Below are 27,677 nucleotides of genomic sequence, written 5' to 3' on the forward strand. Positions count from 1 at the left end.
AAGAATGCTAAACATATAATGGGCATCTTCCCCCTCCCTCTTGACCACAGCCCCATAAAGAAGCAGGACAGGAAAGGGACTGCTATCCTGGGCAAGCTGAGTCTGGGGTGAGGGTTGCCAGGAACCGGGTGGTAGAGGCAGGATCTCCTGGTATGTTGTCACTCACCCCAAGTCTTCCCGTAGGAAAGACTGGGGGGAAATAAAAGACCTACCTCCAGTCCCTTCAGGGAAGGAGCTGAAAAAACTCCAGGCTGGGCATTGGTCTAGTCATTCTCCTGGAGGCCTCTCATGTGACCACGGGGAGAGGGAGAAAGGGCAGCACCTCCCCTGCCCTGCCCTGCCTTTCCAAGCCTTTGCTGGACTTTGACCCATTGAGGAAAAGGCGGGAGACACATTCAAACAGGCATAGTGATAAACTTATTAGTCATGCCCGCTGTTCCGGCCACCGCTTCACCCACCTTCTCCAGCCTGCCCCCAGCCCTGCCACTTTTCAAGTTGGACAACTTAAAAGAAAAAAATTGAAATAAAAAGAAGAGTGAGACCAACATACTTGATGAAGAAGATTCTCCCACCGCGGTCAACTCCGTAGGCCCACCGGCCGGGCAGGTCCAGCCAGTCAATCTCATCGGCCATCTCGGTGTCCCTGCAGCCCCTCTGGCTCTCCGTGCCCCCAGGCGCCGGCTGGGCAAGGGGCTTGGTACCTGGGAACCCCCACTTGCTGCGCACTCCTAGAGGCCGTGATGGGGGAGGGGGTCCGGCCGGGCTGGCGGCGTCGCTCCCGGGTCCCTGGCAGTGGCTGGCCTCCCACCGAAGACGCGCTGGCCGCAAGCCGGGCGGCAGGGAGCAAGCAGGCGCTTAACCCTGGCCGGCCGGGAGCCCCAGACGCCACCTGCCTCCTCCTCCTCGACTGGAAGCTCCTCTTCGGACCGTTTCCCGAACTTTAATGACGGGCAATCAGCGCGGTGAGTAATTACGATGCCCCTCCTGCCGGGACTGTTAACGGGCAGCGCTGGGTCTCCGCTCCTCCTGGCTCTGCTGCCCGCCAGCCTGGGGGAGCCCGGCGAGAAGACGCTGGAGCGGGGAGGATCCCTCCCCGAAGGGAGCAGGTTGCAGTGCGAGCAAGGGTGTTGCCTCTCCGCTCCCAGCTCTGATCTCGCACTTGAACCACCGGCGGGGCCGGGGGCGGAGCCGCGCCGCCGCCTCGGAAGGTAATTCACAGCCCCGGGAACTCGCGGCAGCCCCAAGTCCCCAGTCCAGGCGCCCCGCGCAGGGAACCAGTCCGACTGAAAGTGCTTTGAATCGGGAACCTCATGGACTTGCCCAGCCACTGAACGGAAAGGGGGAAGTGATCAAACCTGGTTCTACTTGGTGGGAGGTTAGCAGAGGAACAAAGGTCAAAGGCAAGGGAGCGTGGCGGGGCTGTGAGCAGCGAGGGGCCCCCGGGAGCCTCTTCTAGCTCGGATGCCAGTCTGATTAGTCGAGCTAGTTTTTAACCTTTCTTTCCCAGCACCTCCTCTAAGAAGCTTGCCATGACTAAGTAGAATCACAGGGAAACCTTAGAAATACTCAGAAACCAACATCATTTGTGTCCCTCCTTTCCGTTCCCCCTAACTTGCACCAGAAATAGAAAAGGGAAAACGAAGAAAAATAGAGAAAAAAGCGAATGTGTTATGTGTACAGAATGCGGATGCAAGCATTTCATACTGGTACACCAAAACAATGGTATTGCTGGTGCCCACAGTTCTGCCAGCTCAGGGTCTATATCAAAGTTGGCCAGCTTAGGCAACATAGCAAGGCCCCGTCACTACAAAAAAAAAATAATAATAATTAGCTGGACGTGGTGGCATGAGCCTGCAGTCCCAGCAACTCAGAACACTGTCAGGAGGATCATTTTGAGCCTGGGAAGTAGAGGCTGCAGTGAGCTGTGAACCTGCCACTGCACTCCAGCCTGGGAAACAGAGTGAGACCTGGTCTCAAAAAAGAAAAAAATGTTAGGGTCCATTTGGCTTTCCTAGCTTACTCCAAATCTGCCCCTGGGGCTCCATGTAGGTACATACTGTTCCATTCTATGTACCAGACCCAAGAGAATAATTAGACAATGAGAGAGACACCTATCTTTAAAGGGAGCAATGTGTTCCATGACAGTTGGCAAGTATCTGTTGGACGAACATACTTTTTGTGAGCATTCTAGTAGATTTGATCCCCATTCCACATAGGTAATCCCTACTCATCCCTTCAGTGTCCACCCATGTGCCACCTCCTCCAGGAAGCCATTCCTGACACTACCCCAGAGAGATTTAGATGTCCTTCCTCTATGTGTCATGCACTTAGCACACTGTAATGCAATCCTTTATTTAGTCATCTGTCTCCTCCATTGGACTGTGTGCTCCTTGGGGCAGGAACTCCATCTTATCTCTTTATAGCCCTGGCAGCTGCCTGCGGCACCCAAGTAACACTTTTTTTTTATTATTTGGGGCGGAGTCTAGCTCTATCCCCCAGGCTGGAGTGCAGTGGCATGATCTCGGCTCACTGCAACCTCCACCTCCCGGGTTCAAGTGATTCTCCCACCTCAGCCTCCTGAGTAGCTGGGACTACAAGCACTCACTATCACATCTGGCTAATTTTTTTGTGTTTTTAGTAGACATGGGGTTTCACCATGATGACCAGACTGGTCTCAAACTCTTGACCTCAAGTGATCCACCTGCCTCAGCCTTCCAAAGTGCTGGGATTACAGGCATGAGCCACCATGCCCGGCCCAATTAACATTTGATGAATGCTGGATATGATCATAACTGGGAACTACTCTTAATTCTAACCACAATCCTGTACTTTTGGACTTTATTTAGGGGCACTCTGACTATAACCATCAGCATCATCAGGGTATGTCGGGGGAGATCTTCCTAGCAAAAGAAACGCCAGTGATCCTTCTCATGGGTCCCAAACGCTCAGCCTGGAGGGTATAATGTGGTAAAGCTAGGAGATGCCTCAGAGAACATCTAGTCCAATCCTCTTGTTTTGAATATGGCAAGTGAGGAACAGAGAAGGGAAAGGGGCTGGTCAAGGTCACTGAGACAGATGGTGGCTGAAAAGGATCCACTCACCAATGTCTCAGGCCAGAGCTCTTTTCATTACATCAGTCACACTCCAACACTGGAAATTTACTCTGCCAACATATACAGCAGAGACGGAGTTTCACCATGTTGGCTTGGGTGCCACATCTAGGGTGAGTCCATTCTCCAGAAGCAGAAGACAAGCAGAGGCCCGCAATGTCCAAATTATTTCTCTCTTCTCAGAGCCTACAAATTTCTAGTGAAGAAAGCTTCATTTGACAATAAAGCAGAGCTGCACCTGGGAAGCACAAATGAAGGTCTCGGTGCCCCTTCATTCTTGAACTGGGAAAAGTTAGCAGATCAAGGGAGCAGACTCTGCCAGGCTGCAATCCCCAGTCACCAGCTGTATGAAACACCTACAGGACTCACACTACTGACAAAGCACAGAGCCACCTGCCTAGCCCCTGTGATGGTCAAGAATATAAACTGCCAGTGTTGCTGCCAAGATGCCTCAAGGGAAAATACCAGCAACCAGTGCACTCCCAGTCCAACCTGAGCAACCAGTAAGGGCAGCTGTTGGTGCTGAATGTGGGCGGAAGCAGGGGACCAGACGACATCTACTTGGAAACATGTATCACACCACTGTCTTCTTTGAGCTCCTGTTGATCTCTTTTTCCACAAGGTTTTTGTCTTGTTTAATGTCTACTCTAGCCCCGGGTTCCTAGGGACATTTACCTAGATGAGAAAAGGCCAGTGGCTCAGACTTTTGAATGTTTATTACTCATTTGAAATAAGAAATCAGGTTTGAAAATATTTTCCTAACTGTGGTGTATTCTTGCTAGTGACTTTTCACATGCTACTTGTTATTTATCAATTATGATTAGTATCGATACTGCTGGTAATGACATTTTAGCAAAAGCACTAAAGATATGTAGAAAAAGAGTAGAAACCCAAATAAAAGCAGCTGCTGGTTCAACAATTACCTAGAAGAGAGAAGGAGGGTTGACATATTAAAATGAAAATCATACATGGCTGGCAACTAAGTCAGAAATTCAGCTGTTTGCTTTTCTCCCCACAGCAAATGTTTTTTATCTCTTTCAAACTTTTTATTTATTGATTTGCTTAGAAACAGGATCTCATTTTGTCACCCAGGTGAGGTGATACAGTGGCACAATCATAACTCACTGTGACCTTGAACTCCTGGACTCAGGCAATGATCCCACCTCAGCCTCCCAAAATGCTGGCGTTACAGGAGTGAGCAACTGCGTCTGACCTCTTTTATCTCTTTAAAAGGCAACCAAGCATTTGGATAAAATATATCAGTAATATATATAAATTATTCTGAACCTCCATTACATTCTGATGTCTTAATCACTTCAACATTACTATTTCTGGTTTGATATCTGTGGTAAGCTAAAAAAAACAGCTCCTCCGGCCGGATCTCTGTCACAGCCCAACCCTCAGTGGAGTGACAGGGTTACTATCTGGGTCAAATCCCTCGAATCTGTTAATGTTTCCTTATTTGGAAAAAGGTCTTTGCAGCTACAGGTAAGAATCTTAAGATGAGAAAATCATCCTGGATTACTGGGGTGGGCACTAAATCTAATGATAAATGTCCTCATAAGAGAGACATAAGAAATTTAATAGAAGAGGAGGAAGTCATGTGACCATGAAAACAGATATTGGAGTGATGTGGCCAGGAGTCAGGGAATGTTGGCAACCACCAAAACTCAACGAGACAAAGAGTACATTTCCCCCTAGAGCTTCCAGAGCGAGTGTAGCCCTGCCGACACCTTGATTTCACACCTGAACTGTGAGTGTATAAATTTCAGTTGTTTTAAACCACCCAATTTGTAGTGATTTGTTACAGTAGCCATGAGAAATTAATACAGTACCTACAAGAAATCATAACTCAATCAGGGCCAGGTGCGGTGGCTTACACCTATAATCCCAACACTCTGGAAGGCCAAGGTGGGTGGATAACTTAAGATCAGGAGTTCGAGACCAGCCTGGCCAACATGGTGAAACCCTGTCTGTACTAAAAACACAAAAATTATTTGGTGGCACACGCCTGTAATCCCAGCTACTCAGGTGGCTTTGACACAAGAATCTCTTGAATCTGGGAAGTGGAGGTTTCAGTGAGCTGAGATCGCACCACTGCACTGCAGCCTGGGCAACAGAGTAAGACTCTGTCTCAAAAAAAAAAAAAAAAAGAACCTCAATGAGGACTGAAATAAATGTCCATTATTATTTTTACTTGCCCATCATCCACTCTCCCTTCTTCTGCTAATAGCCCAGGTTTCCTTTTGACATCTACCCTCTGCCGCTCTCAGCCTGTGTGGGTTGGGTACGCCGGCCCCACCTTTACTGTCACTCCATTGAGGGTTGGGCTGTGACAGAGATCCAGCCAAGAGATCGGACAATTCTCCATTCCCCTGGTTCAGGAAAGGACACAGGGCTCAGACGAGACCAATGAGACTGTTTTTTAAAGATCCCAAAATTATCAGGAGGAAGCCCTTTTTCTCTTGCATTTGAAGGTGGCAGATGTTGTGTCACTGCTGCTGGGGTCCTCACGTGGACAGAGCCTGCCTGAAAGTGAAACCAACACAGGAGAAAGTGAAGCCAGAAGACAGAGTGAGACTGGGTCCTCCTTGTATTCTGGGAGCCCTGGGATTCAGCTTGCCAGGGAGGCTCCAGCCCTGAAATTCCAGCTATAGGTGCCAATAAACCCCTTATTTCCTTTAGTTGGTTTGAGCTGGGTTTCTGCCCCTAACAAATGAAAAAGCCCTGACAGATACAAAAGTCACAAAAAAAGGCTTTTGTGTGTAATGGGAAAACCAAAGAGATAATCATGTGTTTCTGGTGACTCATAAATAGGAGCTCTTCTGTTCTGAGAAAGCCACAATTTTAGATCAAGAAAGGGTTTTAGTGACCATCTACTCCAAAAAAACACATTTTCCCCAACGAAGATACTAGAGAATTCAAGGAAGTACCCAGAATTGTGGCAATTCCACAATAGAGTTAGGACCAGAACTCAAGTCTCCTGAAAACCTGATCAGTAGGAAGTTCACACTGAGACATTTGCTACGTCGTTTAAACATACTTGGCCAAGAGACTCACAGAGTTACAAGAAGATCGTAACATATTCCTTTGGGCTATAAAAGAATAACTACAACAGCAATCTGTGCTGAGGGCTGGTGTTTAATAGTTATGCTCACCTACAGGCGAGGCCACTAGCCACTGATGATTGTCTTCCAAGAACCAGGAAGCAAAGGAAAGGAAGGCAATAGCCATCTCTGCCAGCATTCGAGATATGGCCATGTAAATATGCAAGGGCCCAGACAGACTAGTTGCTTAATTAAAGTCATAACCTCTGTAAGGGCTTGAAAGAGAAGGTTCCATTATAAAAACTGCCATTCTAGTGCTAGCATCCAGAGGTTGGCAGAATTCTGAGGTTTCCCCACAACCAAGTATATTGAATTGCATTGGTCCCACAGATATTTATTAAGACCCTCTGTGGGCAAGGACAGAATGTCCCTCCCTTCACGGAGTTCATAAGCATGTGGTCTCAGAAGATAAGTCTAGAGAGAGAAATGGAGAGAGTAAAGGACCACAATGGATGCTGCTGTCTTACATGGTGTATATTTTACATAGCCTCAGTGAGAAGAATGACATTTGAACAAAGCCTTGCATTACAGGAGACAGCAAATCATGTGGACACCAGGGAAGCATGCTCTAGGCAGAGGAAATAGCAAGTGCAAAGATCTGGAGGCGGGAGCATCCTTAAAATGTTTGAGAAGTGACAAGGAGGCTGGTAAGGTGAATGAGGGAGGGACTAGGAGGAGATGAGGATGGAGGGTGGAGGGAGGCCAGGTCATTCCCAGCCATTGGAAGGCGTTTTGCTTTTATTCCAAATGATATCGAAAATGGTTGGTTGGTTTTGAGTGCAGAAGTGACATGATCTTCAAGACGTCATGTTATTTAGAGGATCACTCTGGCTGCTGTTTGAAATAGGGGTGCAGCCAATTCTAGTTAGGAGGCTACTGTAATAATCTCCAAGCAAGACATGATGATGGCTTGGTTCAGGATGTCAAGTGGAGAAGCAGCGAGAAATAGTAAGATTCTGGGTACCTTTTGAAGGTAGAACTGACAGGATTTGCTGATAGACTGTAATTGGGCTTAGAGGAAGAGGAGTCAGGATGATTCCAAGGGATGTGGCCTGCGCAGCTGGAAGGACAGAGCTCCTTCCCATTGACCAAGATGGTGGTAGACTGTGGGTAGAGCACGTGTGGCAAGGAGTTAGGGGATCAGACCTTTAGTTTTGAGCATGCTACGTTGGAGATGCCTATGAGATAGCCAAGCAGAGATGCCGGCAAGGTGCATGGATGTATAAGACTATTAGGTTGGTGCAAATGTAATTGCAGTTTTTGCCATTAAAAGCAATGACAAGGCTCGGCACAGTGGCTCACACCTGTAATCCCAGCACTTTGGGAGGCCTAGGTGGGTGGATCGCCTGAGGTCAGGAGTTCAAGACCAGCCTGACCAACATGGGCAAACCCCACCTCTACTAAAAATACAAAATTAGCCAGGCGTGTTGGCGCATGCCTGTAATCCCAGCTACTCAGGAGGTTGAGGCAGGAGAATCGCTTGAACCCGGGAGGTGGAGGTTGCAGTGAGCCAAGATTGTGCCATTGCACTCCAGCCTGGGCAACAAGAGCAAAACTCCATCTCAAAAAAAAAGCAGTGGCAAAAACCGCAATTACATTTTCGCCAGCCAAATAGAAGACCACGGAGAAGACATACACATTGGTACGCATTGGTATTTTTCGGTGATTAGATGGCATTACAGCCCTGAGGCTGTTTGAGATCACAAAGGAAATGAGTGTAGGTGGGGAGGAGACAGAGACGAAGGGCTGAGAACTGGGGCACTCCAAATTTCAGAGGTCAAGTTAATGAGAAAGAATCTGCAAAGGAGACTGAAGAACAAGCGACGGCAGCGCCCTGGAGGTGCGCCCTGTGTGTATTCACATCGCTCACAGGCAGAAGCGATGTGTGAGTGGTGCCCATGCTCCAGAAGGGCTGAGGTTAGGGTGGGTTCTGTCTGAGCAGGAAGCAACTTGTACTCCTGGTTGAAAGGGTGGAGAGACAGCCCAGGTGATTTTTAAGTTGGTCTGAGCACAGGCCTGGGAAGATGATCGTTTTGGCTAATAAGCCCTTGCTCTTCCGTGGAGAAGGGCGCTGAAATGTGCTTCCTGCAGCTTCATCTCTCAAAGCCTCTGCTCTGGCTTCTCCTGGGAATGATGCCAGCCCAAGATGGCTGGCTGACTTTTCCTGCCAGGATGTGTCATGGAGCAGAGAGCCGGCACTGACGGTTCCCCAGAGGGGGAGAGGAAGACTGAAATTGTCAGGGCAAGATACGGGCCTGGTAGAGCCCAGAGTAATGGCCCCCTAGTCCACCTGCTGACCTCTCTTCTCTGGGTCTCATCTTGACTTGACAGCTCTTTCTAGGTAGACAATGCTCTTTCAGTGCTGACTTTAATGTCTGTTCTGGGATTTTTCTAGAAAATGGCAGCTGGTGCCGACTCTGGCATTTCCTGGGACTAACATAGCACTTTGGTTCAATTTAGTTCAATAAATGTAGAAGGCACAATTATGCCTCCATCTCAGCAAAAACTGTTTCTGCCTTCAGCCAATCAGCTTCTTCTTCTCTTGTCTCTGTCACCCACGACGCTGCTCTCCACTTGATGAGTGGAGTGAAGGTCAGTCCTCTCCACTCATCAAGGACCTCAGCTCCCAGTTCAGCAGCTTCTTCTTGCTCCCATATCTTCCTCTCATTCTGTGTGATCTCAGCACTAATATGAATGAACTATCTATCCAATGTCCTAACCTTACAATACCCTGATACCTTCAACTCCAGGGCTATTCACTCCACTCCAATTAGCTACTCACAGCCAAGACCACACCTTGGACTTTCTCACCACGAAGATTTGCTCTAGCCTGGAAGGTGTAAACTCTAATGTCCTACTTCCTGACAACAGTTTTGGTCCTTCTCATACCCTCATTCCTGTCTTCTCTTTTTTTTTTTTTTAATTTTTATTTATGTATTTATTTTTGAGACGGAGTTTCACTCTTGTTGCCCAGGCTGGAGTACAGTGGCACGATCTCGGCTCACTGCAACCTTTGCCTCCCAGGTTCAAGTGATTCTCCTGCCTCAGGCCTCGAGTGTAGCTATGATTATAGGCACCCACCACCATGCCCGGATAATTTTTTGCTTTTTAGTACAGACAGGGTTTCATCATGTTGACAGGGTTGGTCTTGAACTCCTGACCTCAGATGACCCACCTGCCTCAGCCTCCCAAAGTGCAGGGATTCCAGGTATGAGCCACTGTGCCCAGCCCTTTCTTATCTTTATACCTGCTCCTTGCCTTCTTCCTTCAGTACATTTCTTCCTGATCTATCAACCAAAGCCTCATTCTACTTCCTGCATTATTCAGTCCAGACTCATGGCCTGTCACTTCATCCTTGCTAATTGCCTTGTCCACTTGTCCTCAGCTGTATCCACACTGCAAGACCCCACTCTGGATTAATCCGTCTACTTTTCTGCTCCCGCCCAGAAAAATATCAAGCCACTGTAGGAATTACGTTGATTCCATTTATCTCTTGCTGGGTCCACAGCTGCTCTCAGCAGCAGACCTCATCATTATTCCAAGAGAAAATAAAGGCAATCAGAAAAGAACACCTTCCCTTCAGTCTTCCTAAGCCCACTGTTACAATCTTATCTCTATTTCTACCCATCTGTCTCTCTTTCCTCCTATCCAAAGCTAAACTTTACATGTTCCCAACCCTACAAGTGCCCATCCCTCACCAGCTTCCCAGAATGCTTACTCCATCACTTATCTCCTCCCCCCTATATTTCCAAGCTCTCCCTCACTTCTAGTTCTTCCCCTCAAGCCTATAACTAAGCTCAAAATTTCTACCGTAAGAGGAAAAAAAAAAACCGAATAACCCAACCCCACTCTGGGATGGTGCCATTATCTAGACGCTCGTTACCAGATGACACATCGCCACTCTCCTTCATTTCACTTCAATCTTCTTAAATGAGTGAGCTGTTCACTTGGGATGTCTTATTCCTTACTTCCCAGTTACTCACCATCTAGCTTATATCACCATAACTCCTTGAAATGGCTGAAACTATTCTCGCAATAGGCCCTTATGTCCAGGTTGCTAAATCCAACACTTTTCAGTTCCCATCCTGGGTGACCTCTCTGTCGCATGTGATAGCCCTGGCTCTCCCCCTCCCTGCACTTCATGCCTCCTTTTGTGTCACCACCCTGTGCCCCAGCCATCCTGAAACCCTACAGTCCCTTGACTGTGCCCCTGTGCCTGTGGCTTCCTCGACCTGGAGAACTCTTCTCCATCCTGATCCTGTTTTCCAATTCTTCCAAAGGCAGCCCAGGACGGAGCCCTCGGTAAGGCTCCTGGTGTCCTGTGCTCGTCACTGCTATAGCACTCATAGCTGTATAGGAATTGACTTTCCTACCTCCCATCACACTGAAACTCCTTGGAAGCAGGGTCTGTCTTTGAATCTACTTTTCTTTCTCCATTTGTTTCAGCAGCAGTAGACATAGTTGACCACTCTCTCCTTCATGGGGCTTGTTTTTCTCTAGGATTCCCTGACACCGCGTTCTCCTGGGTTACCTGCTATTTCACTGACTGTTTCTTCTTAAGGCCTTGGATGACTGCTCCTCCTCGACTTACCCTCAGAAGTTTCATATCCAAACTCCACCCTGAGCCCTTTCTCTGCTTTATGTACATACTCTCCCTAGGTAATCTCCCCCATTGTTTTCAATGCCATCCATATATCGCTAGCTCCCAGATTCCTATCTGAATCTAATCTCCCCATTGGGCTTCAGATGTGTATATACATTTGCCCACTCCATACCCATGTGAATGTTTAATCAGCATCTCAAACTTAACGGAGCCAAAGTAGAATTCTGTTCGAAAAATCTGTTCTCCCTGAGTCCTCTCTACCTCTGTATGTGGCACCAGCTACTCACCTCATTGCTTGGCCCAAAAACCTAAAAGAATGTGACCAACTACCCTGGTTTGTCTGGGACTTGTCCTGGTTTTAGCCCTGAAAGTCCCATGTCCCAGGAAACCCCTCAGTCTCAGGCAATCCGGGTTGGTTGGTCATTCTACTTAGGAGTCACCCTAGATTTCTTTCCTCACATTCCACATGCAGTCAATTTCACCTCCTTCCAGATACACCCCAAATCCTCCCCCTTTCCATTTCCACTGCCCCCGGTCCAAGCCTCCGCCATGTCCTACATAGTCCAACTAAACAGCCTCTTCATCTGCCCTCCCTTCCTTCTCACTTGGCCCAATACATTTTTTTTTACACAATAGCCAGAAGATCTTTGCAAAGAGAAAATGTGACTGTAGCACCCCACACTCTCACCAACTAATGCCCCACAATTACACAGAGAATAAATCCAAAGTTTTTTCCCATAGTCTGCCCATGATCTGGCCCCTGTTGGCCCAGCCACTGTCATCTCATGGTTCTCTCCCACTTATTTATTTCTGCTTAACCACTGCCTTCTTTCATCCCAGCTTCCCCCAGATCACCTTATGACCCACTCTCTCTACCACTCAGGCACACGGTCAAGGTCACCTCCTCAGTGGTACCTTCCCCAACTACTGTATCCAAAGATACCCTGCAAGTTTCTTCCTATCACATCACTCTCTTCTATTGTCTTTAAAGCATATACTACAACCTGAAAGCTTCTTGGTATCTTATTTTTGTTTTCTGAGTCCACCATTTAAGGTGTAAGCTTCTTGAGAGCAGAGAGAGACCTTGCCAGTCTTGTTCAAATCTGTGTTCCCAGCACTTGGCCCAGTCCCTGGCACACAGTAAGTGCTCAGTAAATATTTGATGAGTAAATGGATATTCGGCACATGGTACAGGACCTCTCACTGTACTCATAAATGAATAAATTATTGAGAAAACCAAGCTGTATGCTGGGCACTGGGTCCACCTTTATAACCTAAGATATACTTCTTTTTTACTTTATGGTCTACTAGGAAACAAATGCATAAATCAACTTTTTAAACAAAATATACGTAACAGTTTGAATATGATGGGGAGTAAGAAGTGGCATATTATTTTATTTTCTTAAGTAAAATGTGGCTGGGTGTGGGGGCTCACACCTGTAATCCCAGCATTTTAGGAGGCCAAGGGAGCTGGATCACTTGAAGCCAGGAGTTTGAGACCAGCCTGGGCAACAAAATAGAACCTCATTTCTTCAAAAGATTTTTTTAAATTAGCTGCAGTCCCAGCTACTTGGAAGGTTGAGGCTAGAAGATGACTCAAGCCCAGGAGCTGGAGGCTGCAGTGAGCTATGATTGTGCCACTGCACTCCAGCCAGGGTGACAGAGACCTCATCTCTAAAAAAAAATTAAACTAAATTAGAACTAAAGAAAACGTGATCTGCTGTGGGCCCTCATTCCACAGGGGTGGCAGCAGATTCAATCTCAGTCATTACGGGGCCTCTTCCCACAACCTCTACAGTCATAAGGAGGTCCCAGGAGTCCAAAAGATCCAGGAAGGGTCCTTTAGTCTTCAGCTCCATGTGCTCCTAATTCTAGCCTCTATCGTTCCGTAAAGAATTGGCTAGTTCTTGGCCAAACTAGGACTTGGGGAAAAAAGGATAGGTAAGAGAGGTTGAGGGGTTTTGTGGGAGCAAAGTTTTGATCCAAGCTACTGACAGGACCTCCCCAAAACTCCATGCCATTTTCACCTCTGAAATTGCTTTGAACCTGCCTCTGGTCTGTGAATCCCACCTCTCTTTACCTAAGCCCTTCTCTTCTTTCCCTCCTCCCTTAGGACTGGCCTACAAAATTTCCCGTAGGTGGTCTACCTCACCGCTTCCTACAAATGAGAAAGTGCTCCAAATGGCCAGTTATCCATGTGAAACGGAACTCTTACATCTCCCTCCCCCACCGTGCTCCCCTTTCAGAATTTCCTATCTCAGTGAAAACATCACCTTCCTCCTTGTCACCAAGCCTAGTAAAGCTGACCCCTTTGTGGTTTCTCCTCCTCCTTCATCTAATAATCCCCTGAATCCTGCCAACTGTTACGCCTCCATGGTTCCCCCTTTCCACTCTAACCATGCCTTTGGTTGAGCTCATTACTGCATGCCTGTATTTGAACAAGAGCATTCTACTTGATTCTCTATTCTAGTTGCTCCTCAGTTCAATCCATCAACCAAATGATCCAAGAGCTATTCCGAAAGAACCAATCGGACCATGTCACTCCCACAATGGTTTGTCAACTTAGGTAGAATAAAACAGACCAATTTTGTCAGCATTTGAAGTAACTCTATCATTTAGACCCTACATAACAAACTCTATCCCCCACTATGCTTCTCTATCCCCCAGGGCCCACACCCAACTTTGCCAGCCTATCAGTCATTTCCCCAGCGTGTTTCCTGTATCATTGCATTTCCACTTTTTCTCCAAAGCTATTTTTCCTACTTGAAATATCCTTTACTTTGCTACCCTTTAACTGCCTCATGTCCACAACATCCACCCAGTCAAGAGTACTCATTTGTTGGCCGGGCGCGGTGGCTCAAGCCTGTAATCCCAGCACTTTGGGAGGCCGAGGCGGGTGGATCACGAGGTCAAGAGATCGAGACCATCCTGGTCAACATGGTGAAACCCCGTCTCTACTAAAAATACAAAAAATTAGCTGGGCATGGTGGTGCGTGCCTGTAATCCCAGCTACTCAGGAGGCTGAGGCAGGAGAATTGCCTGAACCCAGGAGGCGGAGGTTGCGGTGAGCCGAGATCGTGCCATTGCATTCCAGCCTGGGTAACATCAGTGAAACTCCGTCTCAAAAAAAAAACAAAAAAAAAACAAGAGTACTCATTTGTTAAAGTCGAACTCTATCTAATCCAAAAAGAAGGAAGTAACATTTACCTAGAAAAGGAGTGAAGTGTTCTAATCAGAGGCATAGGCTCTGGAGCCAGACTGGGTTTCACTCCTAGTTCCCCGCCACTCCTTAGTTATATAACTTGGGCAGGTTACTAGGCTTCACGTCCCTTATCTGTAAATTGGGGTATATGCTGTAATACATGCGATGTGAGTATTCGATATTATGTGACAAATGTGGTGTAAGAACTTGTCATATATTACCTACTTTAATCCTCCCAACGACTCTGAGAGACATTATTATTCAAATTCTACAGACGGCCTCTTAAGACTCAAATAATTTACTTATAGCCATAAAGCTGGTGGAAATGGAAAGCTGGAATTCAAGCTCAAATCTATCTGGACCAATGCCCAGGTTCTCTTTACAGCACTGGAAAAAGCACTAGGAAGGAACCAGAGAGGTCTAATCTCTTAAACTTACTGTTAGATATCTGAGTCGGTAAAAGAGAATGCGTGCACTGGAAAGGAGCATAGAGAAACACAGGAACGTGAGGAAATAATATTAGGCTCAGAGTCAAAGGCAGCTGGTAGACCAATGTGTAACCCCACAAGGCAAAAAAAAAAAAAAAAAAAAAAGACAGGAAACATTGATATGAGCCCAACAGCAATATCAGACTTTGTTACTGGGAAAAGGTAAATGTGTTCCTAAAACAGTTAACTTGAGAAGACAGGTGCTACATCTAACATCTTAACTTTAGGGAGCCTAGCACAAAATCAGGGACTTAAAGAGTTTAAAGAAGTCACTTGGCCAAGTGCACTGGCTCACACCTATAATCCTAGCACTTTGGGAGGGAGGCTGAGGCAGAGGATTGCTGGAGCCCAGGAGTTCAAGGTTATAGTAAGCCAGGATGGTGCTAATGCACTCCAGCCTGGGTGACAGAGGAAGACCCTGTCTCAAAAAAAAAAAAAAAAAAGTTACTCTATTATCTCATCCAGTTCTTAAGTATTGAAAGAAAAAACCATCAACCTAGAATTCTAAAGCTAATGAAAATATTTTTCAAAAGGTGAAGGAAGAAGTAAAGACTTTCAGACAAAACCAGCAGAGAGAAATCAGCAGCAGCAAGCTTACATGACAAGAAATGTTCAAGAAGCTCTTCAGGCAGAAGGAAAATGATATCTAATAGAAATTTTGATCTACATAAAGCAGCAGAAATGGTAAACATGTGGTAAACAAAGATTTTTTTCTAACTCTCAATCTCTTTAAAAGATGATGAAGATGAACTCTTTAAAGCAAAAATAACAGGAACATATGGTAGGTTTATAACTTTTGTATAAAAAAAAGTAACCACAACAGTAGCACAAGGGACAAGAGGGAGGAAATGTTAGCATACTGTTGTTAGGTGCTCATACACAGACACACACACACACGCGCACACACACACACACATAAGTGAGGTAATATACATGAGGTTGTATAATATTATTTAAAGGTATACTGTGACTTTGATGAGTTAAAGCCATATATTTAAACGCAGTTGCTAAAATCAAATAAAGAGGTATAGCTAATAAGCCAATAGTGAAGATAAAATGGAGTCACAAAAAATAATCCAAAAAAGGGCAGAAAAAGAGAAATACACAAAACACAAAACAAAATAGATTTAATCTCAACTCTATCAATAATTACATTAAGTGTAAATGGTCTAAATATTAATTAAAATTAAATTAAAAGGTAAACATTGTGAGATTGCATTTTTTAAAAAAGATCCAACTGAATGCTACCTACAAGAAACTTACTTTAAATATAAAGGCACCAAAGGAGTAAATGTTAAAGGACAGACAGACGTCCATCTTTGTGGTGTTATAAAGCTATCTGCAAATCCTCATCCTCAAAAGCAAACACAAAACTAGAAAAAACTGACAAAAATAAACATTTCAGGCATCTGAAAATGAACCAAAGGCAGACCAAAAACTGAGAAGCATTTATTCTTTAAAAATTGCCAGAACTTTATGTTTTAAGTATTAAAAGAAATTTGGTTTCTCAGCCTCAGTCCCTGCATTGTGAGCTGAATAATTCTTTGCTTCGAGGCCTGTCCGGGCATTGCACAATGCTAAGCAGTATCTCTGGCTTCTAGCCACTAGGTGCCAACAGCATTTCCCCAGTTGCAACAACCAAAAATGTCTCCGGACTTTTCCAAATGTCCCTAAGGAGCAAAATCAGGAAGATAAACAATAATAGACCTAAATGCACCTAGTAAAGAGCCCTAAAATACAGAAAGTAAAAACTGACAGTAGAGAATGCAGAAATAAACAATTCAGTTGAACAATCATAGTTGGTATGTTGATACTCCTCTCTTGGAGTATCAATTTATAAACAATTAGAAAATCAGTAGGTATATAGAGGGTTTGAACAACATTATCAATCAACTTGACCTAACCAACATGTAGAGACCATGTCACCAGCAAAAGCAGAATACGTATTTTTCGGTCAAACATATAATGGAACATTCTATAAGTTAGACATATGCTAGGGCATAAAACAAATCTCAATAAATTTAAAAGGGTTAGAATAAAAGAAAGTAATTTTATCTAGGCACCATAAAATTAAATTAGAAGTCAACAAGATATTTAGGAAATCTCAAATGTTTAAATTGAAAAATTAAGTGACACACTTTTTATATTTTTATTTCTTTTTTTTTTTTTTTTTAGACACATGGTCTCATTCTGTCACCTAGGCTGGAGTGGTGTGATCACACCTTCCTATACCCTTGACCTCCCAGGCTCAAGAAATTCTTCTACCTCAGTCTCCTGAGTAGCTAAGACCACAAATTTGTGCCACCATGCCTGGCTTTTTGTTGTTGTTGTTGTTAGAGACAGGATCTCCATATTTTGCCAAGGCTGGTCTCAAGTTCCTGGGCTCAAGTGATCCTCCCGCCTCAGCCTCCTAAAGTTCTGGGATTGTAGGTGTAAGCAACTGTGTCTGGCCTAAATGGCACACTTCCAATAGCCATAGGTCAAAGAAATCACACAGGAAATTAAAAAATAACTTGAACTGAATGAAAATGAAAACACAACATATAAACACAGGTGAGAAGCAGCTAATAGTGACTATAGGGAACTTTTTAGCATTAGATATTTATATTAGAAGAAAAGAAAGGTCTTGAATCAGTGGTCTAAGCGCCACCTTAAGAATTAGAAAAAGAATTAACCCCCCAAAAAGTAGAAGAAAGAACATACACTACAAATCAGAAATCAATGGACAAAACAAAGCAAAACAAGAAACGACTGGAAACCCATCAATGAAAACAAAAACTGGTTCTTTGAAAAGAACAGTAAAATTAATAAACCTCTAACCAGGCTGATAAGCAAAAAAGAGAAAGAGAGAGAAAGAAGACAAGATATAAATTACCAAGATCGGGAATGAAAAAGAAGACACCACCGATCCTGAAGACGAGGCGAGGATGCCTGCTCTGACCACTTCTATTTCACTTTGTACTTGGTAACCCAGCCAGTGCAATAAAGCAAGAAAAACATAAATAAAAGGCATACAGATGAGAAAGAAGGAAGCAAAACTAGTTTTATTCTAAGATGCAATCATCTATGTAATATATTCTAAGGTCACAGGATACAGGGTCAATATACAAAAATAAATTGTATTTCTATATTACTAGCAAAGAAGTGGAAATTAAAATGAAAAAGGGACAATTTACAATAGTATCTCACAAAGGAAATATTTAGGGCTAATGTAAAAAAGATCAATATATTAGGCCGAGAGTGGCAGCTCACACCTGTAATCTCAGAACTTTGGGAGGCCAAGGCGGGCGGATCACCTGAGGTCGGGAGTTCTAGCCCAGCCTGACTAACATGGAGCAATCCTGTCTCTACTGAAAATACAAAATTAGCCAGGCGTGGGGGTGCATGCCTGTAATCCCAGCTACTCGGGAGGCTGAGGCAGGAGAATCGCTTGAACCCAGGAGGTAGAGGTTGTGGTGAGCCAAGATTGCACCATTGCCCTCCAGCCTGGGCAACAAGAGCAAAACTTTGTCTCAAAAAAAAAAAAAATCAATATATTGAATACTACAAAACATTTGAGAGAAATTTAAAAAGACTCAAATAAATGGAGAGATATGGTGTGTTTTGGGATCAAAGGAATCAATATTGTTAAGATGTCAACTCTTCCTAAATCAATCCATAGAGTCAGTGCAATCCCATTCAGCGCCCCACCAGCCCCACTCCCTGGATTTTTTTGGTAAGAATTAATAAGCTAGTTCTGAAATTCAAATAGAAATACAAAGGGTGACACTTTTATTTGGCAGCTATTGCTCTTGAAGTTCAGTGGTTCAGGACCTGCAGCACCTGCTGAGTGAGGAGGGACAGGAGAGCCGCAGCTAGGTCGGTGGCAAGTAGCCTGCAACATTCCCTTTAGTTATGATGAGGTTACCCCTCAATCTCAAATGCTTCCTCAGTGGATTAACAGGAGAGCCAGTGATGGTGAAGCTTAAGTGGGGAGAATGGAGTACAAGGGCTACTTGGTATCTGTACATGGCTATATGAACATGCAGCCTGCAGATACAGAATTCATAAATGAGGCATTGTCTGGACATCCAGGTGAAGTTTTAATAAGGTGGAATAATGTCCTTTATATCAGAGGTGTGGAGGAAGAGGAATGGGGAAATGAATGAATAGCATCTTTTGAAGGGGGTTTTTAAAATATATATTTTTAGACAATAAAGATTTGGTTTCAAAAAAAGAAAATACAAAGGGCCAGGAGTAACCAAAACCATTTTGAAAAAGAACAAAGTAATTTCAAGACTTACTATAACGTTACAGTAGTCAAGGCAGTGTGGTATTTATGTAAGCACAGAGACACAGACCAATGAAACAGAATAGTGGGTCCAGAAATAGATCATCTATACAGTCGATTAAAAGTTGATAAATATACCAAAGTTACTCAATGGAGGAAGGATAGTCTTTTCAACAATTGAATATCCATGTGCAAAAATATGAAGCTTAACCCTTGCCTTCATAACACATACAAAGTTTAATTCGGAGTGAATGACAGACTTAAATGTCAGAGCTAAAACTACAAAACTTCTAGAAGTAAACATAAGCAAAAATATTTGTGGCCTTATTAGGGAAAATTTTCTAAGACCTTTGGAAAAGCATGGACCACAGAAGAAAAAAATTGATAAACTGAACTTCCACAAAATTTTTTAAAAATCTGCTCTCCAAGTTACATTATTTAAAAAATGAAAAGGCAAGCCACAGACTGGGAGAAAATACCTGCAAAAAATATATAAATGACTGAGATCTAGAATATGTTTTTAATCTGCCACACACATACACAAACCCATACAAATACTAACAATTTGGCTTCAAAAAAGGACAAAAGATTTGAACAGATACTTCACTGAAGAAGGTATTTGTCAATGCAAATAAACATATGGAAAGATGCTCCGTATCATTAAACACCAAGGAAATGCAAATTTACACCAAAATAAGATGCCACTAGAATAGCTAAACTTAAAAAGACTTACAACGTCAAGTGTTGGCAAGGATGTGGAGAAATTTGGGCTCATACGCTGCTGCCAAGGAGCATAGCCACTTTGAAAAACTGGGAGTTTCTTATATTGTTAAATATATACTTACCATATGATCCAGCAATCTCACTCCTAGATTTATCAAAAAGCAGTGAAAACATATGTCCACACAAACACTTGTACTCAACGGTTCATAGAAGCTTTATTCATAATAGACACAAATTGTAAACAAACTATTTATTATCTAGTGAATGAACACAGTGTATAATTCTACAATGGAATATTACTCAGCCATGAAAAGGAATGGACAACTGATATACTCAACAGAAGGAATGGACTACTGATACACTCAATAGCACAGATGAATCTCAAAACCATGACACTAAAGAAGCCCAGCACAGAAGGGTCCATACTGTACATATGATACCATTTTTACGAAATTCTAGAAAAGCTAAAATAGTGTTGAAAAGCATCAAAGGCCAAGTGTGGTGGCTCACACCTGTAATCCCAGCACACTGGGAAGCCAAAAAGGCAGATCTCTTGAGCCCAGACGTTCAAGACCAGCCTGGGCAACATGGCAAAACCTGGTCTCTACTAAAAATTAAAAAAAAACAAACAGCTGGGTGTGGTGGCACACCTCTGTAGTCCCAGCTACTCAGGAGACTGAGGTGGAGGATCACATGAGCCCAGGAGATAAGGCCGCATTAAGCCCTGATCACCCCTCTATATTCTAGCCTGGGTGACAGTGAGACCCTGTCTCTCAAAATAAAACGAGAAAGAAAGGAAAGAAAAGCAGATCAATGGCTGCCAAAAGCCGCAGGTTGCGAAGGGGATGGAGTACAAAAGAACATGAGGAACTTTCTGGGTGATGGAAATGATCCATATTTGACTGTGGTGGTGTTTATATGACTACATGTGTTTATGAAAACTCACTGAATTCACACTTAAAATGAGTGAAACTTACTGTATGTAAATTATACCTCAATAAGCTAATAAAATATGAGGAGTAGGTTGGACAGATGCTGCTCAAAGGATACAAAATTTCAGTTAGGAGGAGTAAGTTCAAGAGATCTATTGCACAACATGGTGACAGTAGTTAATAACAATGTATTCTATTCTCGAGAATTGGCCGGGTGAGGTGACTCACACCTGTAATCCCAACACTTTGGGAGGCCGAGGCAGGAGGATCACTTGAGCCTAGGACTTCAAGACCAGCCTGGGCAACATAGGGAGACCTTGTCTGTACAGTCAATTTAAAAATTAGCCTGTGGTGGTGGTGCGAGCCTATGGTCCCGGCTACTCGGGAAACTGAGGAAGGAGGATTGCCTCAACCCAGGAGGTTAAGGCTGAAGAAAGCCATGATCACCCCACTGCACTCCAGCCTGGTAACTGACAGGCTGCAAGACTTTGTCTCAAAAAAAAAAAAAAAAAATGCCCCGCATGGTAGCTCACGCCTGTAATCCCAGCACTTTGGGAGGCTGAGGCCGGCGGATCGCCTGAGCTCAGAAGTACAAGCCTAGGCAACTCACTCCACTCCAGCCGAGGCAACTGAGCACCACCCTGGGCAACATGGTGAAACCCATCTCTATTAAGATACAAAAAAATTAGCTGGTGGTGGTGGCAGGTGCCTGTAGTTCCAGCTACTTGAGAGGCTGAGGCACGAGAGCCACTTGAGCCCGGAGGCAGAGGTGAGCCAAAATTGTGCCACTGCGCTCCAGCTTGTCTCAAAAAATAAAGAAAGAAAAAGAAAATCACTGAGAATAGATTTTAAGTGTTCTCACCACAAAAAAAATGTTAAGTATGTGAGGTAATATGTAGTTAATTAGCTTGACTTACTGTTCCACAATGTATACATATTTCAAAACATCGTGTTATAGACAGTAAATATATACAATTTTGTCAGTTTTAGAAACAAAAGTTTTTGGGTTGTTTTGTTTATTTTATGTCACCAGGCTGGAGTGCAGTGACGTGATCTCGGCTCACTGCAACCTCTGCCTCCCAGGTTCAAACGATTCTCCTGCCTCAGCCTTCTGAGTAGCTGGGACTACAGGCGCGCACTACCACACCCGGCTGATTTTTGTATTTTTAGTAAAGATGGGGTTTCACCATGTTGCCCAGGATGGTCTCGATCTCTTGACCTTGTGATCCGCCCACCTCAGCCTCCCAGAGTGCTGAGATTACAAGCAGGAGCCACCGCGCCCGGGGAAAAACAAAAGAGGTTAAAAAACAATGCTCTGGACCATCTTGGAAAACTGAATATGAATGCTATCCTGCATAATGAAGTGCCTTTCATCACACTGAGCACAGTTCAGTGACCCTCAGGCTACCACTTGAAAGATCAGTCATGAAGACCTTGCATCAACTGATTTAAAACCTTGGGTTTAAAGTCGTCACTAATAATACTCGCTTTTCAAAAAAAAAAATAAAGCTCAAATACTACAGATAAAAAAATAATGTAAACATTGAACATAGACCTTTTCACACGTAAAATTGCTTCTTTGAACTGAATTCATAAATTACGTAATTGCTATGTCAGGAAGGAGCCTGTCTAGTGGAAAAAAGAGGCTATGGAAATTGTCACTTGAGTTAAAGAAAAGTGTATTTTGTGTCTAAATACTCTGGTCACTGTGCAGACCCTTCCACCACAGAGGAAGAAAGGAAAGAGCAAACCACAATTAAAATTCAATGTGACGTGAACAGTGATAAAAAAGCATACAGGGGCCAAGTGAGGTGGCTCACACCTGTAATCTCGACAATTTGGGAGGCCCAGGCGGTAGGATCTCTTGAGGCTAGGAGTTTGAGACCAGCCTGGGCAATATAATGAGACCTCATCTCTACACAAAAAATATAAAATTAGCCAGGCATTGGGGTGTAGGCTTGTGGTCCTAGCTACTTGGGAGGCTGCAGTGGAGGACTGTTTAAGCCCAGGAGTTTGAGGCTGCAGTGAGCTTTAACTGTTCCACTATACTCCAGCCTAGGCAACTGAGCAAGACCCTGTCTCTAAGAAAAATTCCTTCTAAAAAAGGCGTAGAAGGTACCGTAATACTGAAAACAAGATGAAGAATTCTGCAGATGACAGAGCTGGAGTCATCATCAGGGAAGACTTTAGAGGGGAGATGAAACCTGATCAAGGGAGACAAATATTCCCAAAGAACCCAGAGGGCTCTATGCTGAGTGGGATAAGAAGGGACATGGGCTCAGCATAACTTGTCATCCTTTGAAACAACCTGGGAAATTAATTTCAAGAACATGCACCTGCTTCCATCTTTAGACTTCCCAGCAAGACCCTTCTTCTGTATTTCAATATTCCTCTAAAAAAGTACCTTCCCGGCTGGGTGCAGCGGCTCACGCCTGTAATCCCAGCACGTTGGGAGGCCAAGGTAGACAGATCACCTGAAGTCCGGAGTTTAAGACCAGCCTGGTGAAACACCGTCTCTACTAAAAAAAAATACAAAAATTAGCTGAGCATGGTGGTGGGCATCTATAATCCCAGCTACTCAGGAGGCTGAGGCAAGAGAATCACTTGAACCCAGGAGGTTGCAGTGAGCTGAGACCACGCCATTGCACTCCAGCCTGGGCAACAAGAGCAAAACTCATCTTAAAAAAAAAGCACCTTCTCTCAGGGAATACTGGGTTACACCCCAGGCCAGTTGAGCTGTGACTTTCAGCAGCAAATTTTCCTGGGAAAGAGAATGCATTCAGAGGTAGATGTCTAGGAATGTGACAAAACATTTTAGATATTTCTAGACATGGTAAAAACAAAAACAAAAAACCTCGTATGTAAATTCTTAGTGACGCAAAAAGAAACCCCTGCCCCGTCTACTCAGTCAAATCAAGCAGAAACAAGAGAAAGAAAAAGCATCACAATAATACAGTTTGAAAGTTGCCTCAGTCACTGCAGGCACAGGGAAGTTATATGCAGATGCTATATGCCTTCCATTCTGTACACCTGGAAGTAGCTTAAGGACAGCCCCTCATCCAGGTTTGTTGATTTCAGTTCATATGGAGCTAATATCAACCTACCAAACAGGAGTCTCAGTCATCTACCTGGCCTTGGCTGTTAGCTCCAAGAGGGAAGCCAGCAACACTAGCATGAACCCCCAGCCCAATAGTTCTTGGCTTTTTTGCCTCCTTTCAGGCCAGTCACATGTACCACTCTGTCATCAAACACAGTGATTCTCTATGCCCGAAGCAATACGGTATCCCCCTCGCATTGAGAACACCTGCCCTGATGCACAGGAATGCAACAGAAAACTGAACGCTGGGCAACTAAAGAGAGAGACGAAGTGGAAAAACCCTGACACACAAAACCCAGCAAACCTCAAACACCAGTCTCTTAGATCTCACCTCCAATCTCCTAAATCACCATGCTCGTTTTACTCTCTCTGAGCTGATCAAAAAGAAATCAGTTCCTTTGTTTGTGTTCAAAAACAAATGTTGGTTCTCCCGTAAGAAACAGCCCCTACTTCTGGGTAGTTACCACAGAAAGGTGGAGTCACACTGGGCCAGACAGGCCTGGAATGGGCAGGGCAGGGCAGTTTTCCAGCTTGTTTACACATTGAGGGACCCACCTCCAGGGGAGCAAAAGCCACCAGATCTGTGTAACAGGCGTCCATCAGGCACTCCCAGATGGAAGATAACGCCATCTGGTGGAGACAACAGAGCCTCACTAGATTTCCAGGGGAGAACTCTCTGGTGGAGACAACAGACATCACTGGAAACCCAAAGCCAATCTTCTGTCAGAAAGAGCTTAAACCCCTGGTGTGGTGGCAAGAATACCCTGGTACTCCAATTCAGCCTATTAATTCTGGGAAAGAAGGGTCTCAGCTGATTTGCTCACATATTAAATTCATAAATTAACAATGTGTCTTCTTAATGACACTCGAATTAATGGATGTGGTATCCCTAGCCAAATGGAAATTTATAATTACTTTTACAAATTTAGTTAAAGCTTGCTGTGGCTTTTCTCTAAGGACATTTAAATTCTGTGATTCAACATCATCTTATGATTGGGGCACACTTGTTTCTGTCAGACAAGGCTGTGTTGATGGAACTTCAATAAAGCTGATAAGAGAGGTGACTTTGGGAAAGCTATTAACTTGGTCAAGTCCAGTGGCTCACACATGTAATCCCAGCATTTTGGGAGGCCAAGGCAGGCAGCTCATGAGCCCAGGAGTTCAAGACCAGCCTGGGTAACATGGTGAAACCCTATCTCTACGAAAAGCTAAAAATTTGCTGGGTGCAGTGGCGTCCACCTGTAGTCCCAGCTACTTAGGAGGTGAAGGCAGGAGAATCGCTTGAGCCTGGGAGATGGAGGTTGCAGTGAGCCAAGATCGTACCATTGCATTCCAGTCTGGGTGATGGGAGTGAAACCCTGTCTTCAAAAAAAAAAAAAAAAAAAGTTGTTATTCAACAAATATTTCTTGACTATAACATACCAGGCACAGTTCTAGGCTCTGGATTCATAAATAACAAGATCACTGCTCTCATGGAGCTTACAAACTAGTGAGGATGGGAGCAGATGAGAAGCAAGTAAAATGTTAACAAGATGAGGTCAGAGTGAACATAATTTTAAAAGGTACTGGAGAGGAAAAAGGAAGGGTTGGGAGATAGAGTGATCAGAGGTCTCTTTAAGGTGATTATTTGAGATCCAAAGAGGAGTGAATCCTTCATGATGAAATCGGTTTTAAAAACACCCACTTCAGAACATATATCCAGGGAAATCTTTTTCAAAACTCCTGGAACTCCTCTGGTTTTTGCCTTCAGAGCCAATATATGAACCCCATTAACAAAAGGAGGTTTGGCCAGATGTGATGACTCACGCCTGTAATCCCAGCACTTTGGGAGGCCAAGGTAGGCTAATTGCTTGAGTTCGGGAGTTTGAGACCAGCCTGGGCAACATAGTGAGACCCTGTGTCTACAAAAAAAAAAGAAAGGAAATAAAATACAAAAATTGGGCAGGCAAAGTGGTGCATGCCTTGGTCCCAGCTGCTTGAGAGGCTGAGGTGAGGATTGTCTGTACCTGGGAAGTCGAGGTTGCAGTGCGCTGTGACCATGCCACTGCACTCCAGAGCCTGGGTGACAGTGAGACCCTGTCCCAAAAAAAAGAAAGAAAGAAAGAAAAGGAAAAAGAAGGTTTAATTCAAAGCAGCATTATTCAGCTTTACTATCACCTCTTTCTTTGACCTTGAACATCCTTGGGATGTTTCTGAAAGTTAACCCATCTTTTTTTTTTTTTTTTCAACTTTTTTTAGACAAGGTCTCACTTTGTCACCCAGGCTGCAGTGCAGTGGTTCAGTCATAGCTATCACCTCAGCCTCCCAAGTAGCTGGGACTATAGGCATGCACCACCATGCCCAGCTAATTTTTTTTTTTTTTTTTGTAAAGATGGTTTTGCCATGTTGCCCACACTGGTCTTGAACTCCTGGGCTCAAGAGATCCTCCCGCGTTAGCCTCCCAAAGTGCTGGGATTACAGGCATGAGCCACTGCCCCTGCCCAATCCAGTCTTCATATAAATGTTTACCCAATATTTTAGTGGGAAAATGTGCAATGAGCTCTGGTAGAAAGTCAAAAACTTTGTGAGGTCCTTTCTTCTATCTCTGGCAATTGTCCTCTTCTTTTGCTATTAAGTTCTTCATCCTTCTTTGTAAGGAACTATAAAACAGTAGTGAAAATAAAATCTTCAGCAAATAAAGGCAAGAGGAAATGGAAAAAGGACATTACTGAGATAAAGGGGGAAGTGTAAAAGATTAAAAGAACAAACCCGAAAAATTGTTCTGAAGCTGCTTCCCTTGTGGTTGAGCTTTCCAGGCCTTGCAGCTCTCAGGCTCATTAGATCTCTAGGGTATCCTCCCCCTGGGTCAAGCCACCTACTTTCCACAAACCTACTTTCCCCTGTCTTTCCCTGATGAGATTAAGGAGGCTACCAGTGGTGAAACACTGATGTAACTCAAATTGCTTACATAGTAATACATAACCCTGCTCTCAACCGCCTTCTCCATTCCATGTGTAGAATAGTTCATTCTCTTTAAATTCTGATGTCAAACCTGCCGTGGAAACATATTGGTTTAAAGCATCATAGGTCCTGCTTGATGATCCTCAAAGTCAGCAGGGTTAAAAGAGATTGATGTATCCTCTTTACCATACTGCTAGTTACAGATCTTGGTATCACGATGCCTTTGTATTTTAAAGTCACAGCTGACCAACACAGACTTAAGTCTCGCTGGAGCACATCCAGGAAGGAAAAAATTGGTGTTTTGTGTTGATCCCAAAACACTCAACTAAGTTCATAAGGAAAGATTTCAAATAGCCAACATATATATAATTAAATAACTCTCAAAACCTCTTTTTAAAGATAAAAAGAATTTAAGTCTGTCAGCTCAGAAAGGCAATTCCTGGGAAGCATTATTTTTTAATGTGCCAAAAATGTCTTTGTATATCTCTGTATTATACCCTTTTATAAATAACATGCATTGTTATGAGAAAAAGTGAAGATTTCCCATTTTTATTTTAAAAAAGTACAGAGAATAGCGCCAGGGCAGAGTAGAGTCTGAGGCGGAGGGAGTCGTGGCAGGACAGGCGTTTAGAAAGTTTCTCCCACTCTTTGACCGAGTATTGACTGAAAGGAGCGCTGCTGAAACTGTAACCAGAGGGGGCATTATGTTTCCAGAAAAATCTCAAGGAAAAATTTTGCAAGCAACAGTAGTCGCTGTTGGATCAGGTTCTAAAGGAAAGGATGGAGAGATTCAACCAGTTAGCGTGAAAGTTGGAGATAAAGTTCTTTTCCCAGAAGATGGAGGCACCAAAGTAGTTCTAGATGACAAGGATTACTTCCTATTTAGAGATGGTGACATTCTTGGAAAGTACGTAGACTGAAATAAGTCACTATTGAAATGGCATCAACGTGAAGCTGCCCATTCCACTGAAGTTCTGAAATCTTTCATCATGTAAATAATTTCCATATCTTTTATAATAAACTGATGATAACTGACAAAAAAAAAAAAAAAGGTACAGAGAATAGAGTCCAAATGAACTCTCCAAATGAGAATATGACAGAGAACACCAAATTCCCAAATCTGAGTAACTATCAAAATTTCTGAGGTCCCAGCCTGGGCAACATGGCAAAACCCCATCTCTACAAAAAACAGAAAAATTAGCCGA

The 27,677-nt window shown here is 43.9% G+C and overlaps 2 protein-coding genes and 1 long non-coding RNA gene across 18 annotated transcripts in view; 2 read left to right on the forward strand and 1 right to left on the reverse strand.

Moving 5' to 3' along the window:
- PLEKHA6 (pleckstrin homology domain containing A6) overlaps positions 1-1,332 on the reverse strand; it is a 166,211-nt gene extending 164,879 nt beyond the window's left edge. For 9 of the 16 annotated variants that reach the window (XR_004272149.1, XM_032288857.1, XM_032288863.1 and 6 more), the window contains exon 1: positions 551-1,332. Coding sequence is in view for 15 of the 16 variants with exons in the window: in XM_032288857.1 (XP_032144748.1) it covers positions 551-633 (83 nt within the window). In the remaining variant the exon portion in view is untranslated. The remainder of the gene's footprint in view (positions 1-550) is intronic. The other 7 variants (XM_032288861.1, XM_032288854.1, XM_032288867.1 and 4 more) reach the window with 4 other exon arrangements.
- On the forward strand, positions 804-3,864 carry LOC116558755. The gene is made up of 2 exons (XR_004272150.1): positions 804-962; positions 3,294-3,864. It is a non-coding gene; the product is annotated as an uncharacterized LOC116558755 (long non-coding RNA).
- Positions 3,865-8,396: 4,532 nt separating this feature from the next.
- LOC116559071 (10 kDa heat shock protein, mitochondrial-like) lies at positions 8,397-27,673 on the forward strand. The gene is made up of 4 exons (XM_032289495.1): positions 8,397-8,475; positions 10,393-10,519; positions 23,655-23,715; positions 27,048-27,673. Exons 1-4 carry the CDS (start codon positions 8,397-8,399, stop codon positions 27,390-27,392), a joined length of 612 nt encoding a protein of 203 aa, XP_032145386.1. The 3' UTR covers positions 27,393-27,673.
- Positions 27,674-27,677: the final 4 nt, after the last annotated feature.

This window comes from Sapajus apella, unplaced genomic scaffold (assembly GCF_009761245.1).
Source record: "Sapajus apella isolate SASKATOON/1434 unplaced genomic scaffold, GSC_monkey_1.0 scaffold22, whole genome shotgun sequence".
Taxonomy (NCBI): Eukaryota; Metazoa; Chordata; class Mammalia; order Primates; family Cebidae; genus Sapajus; species Sapajus apella.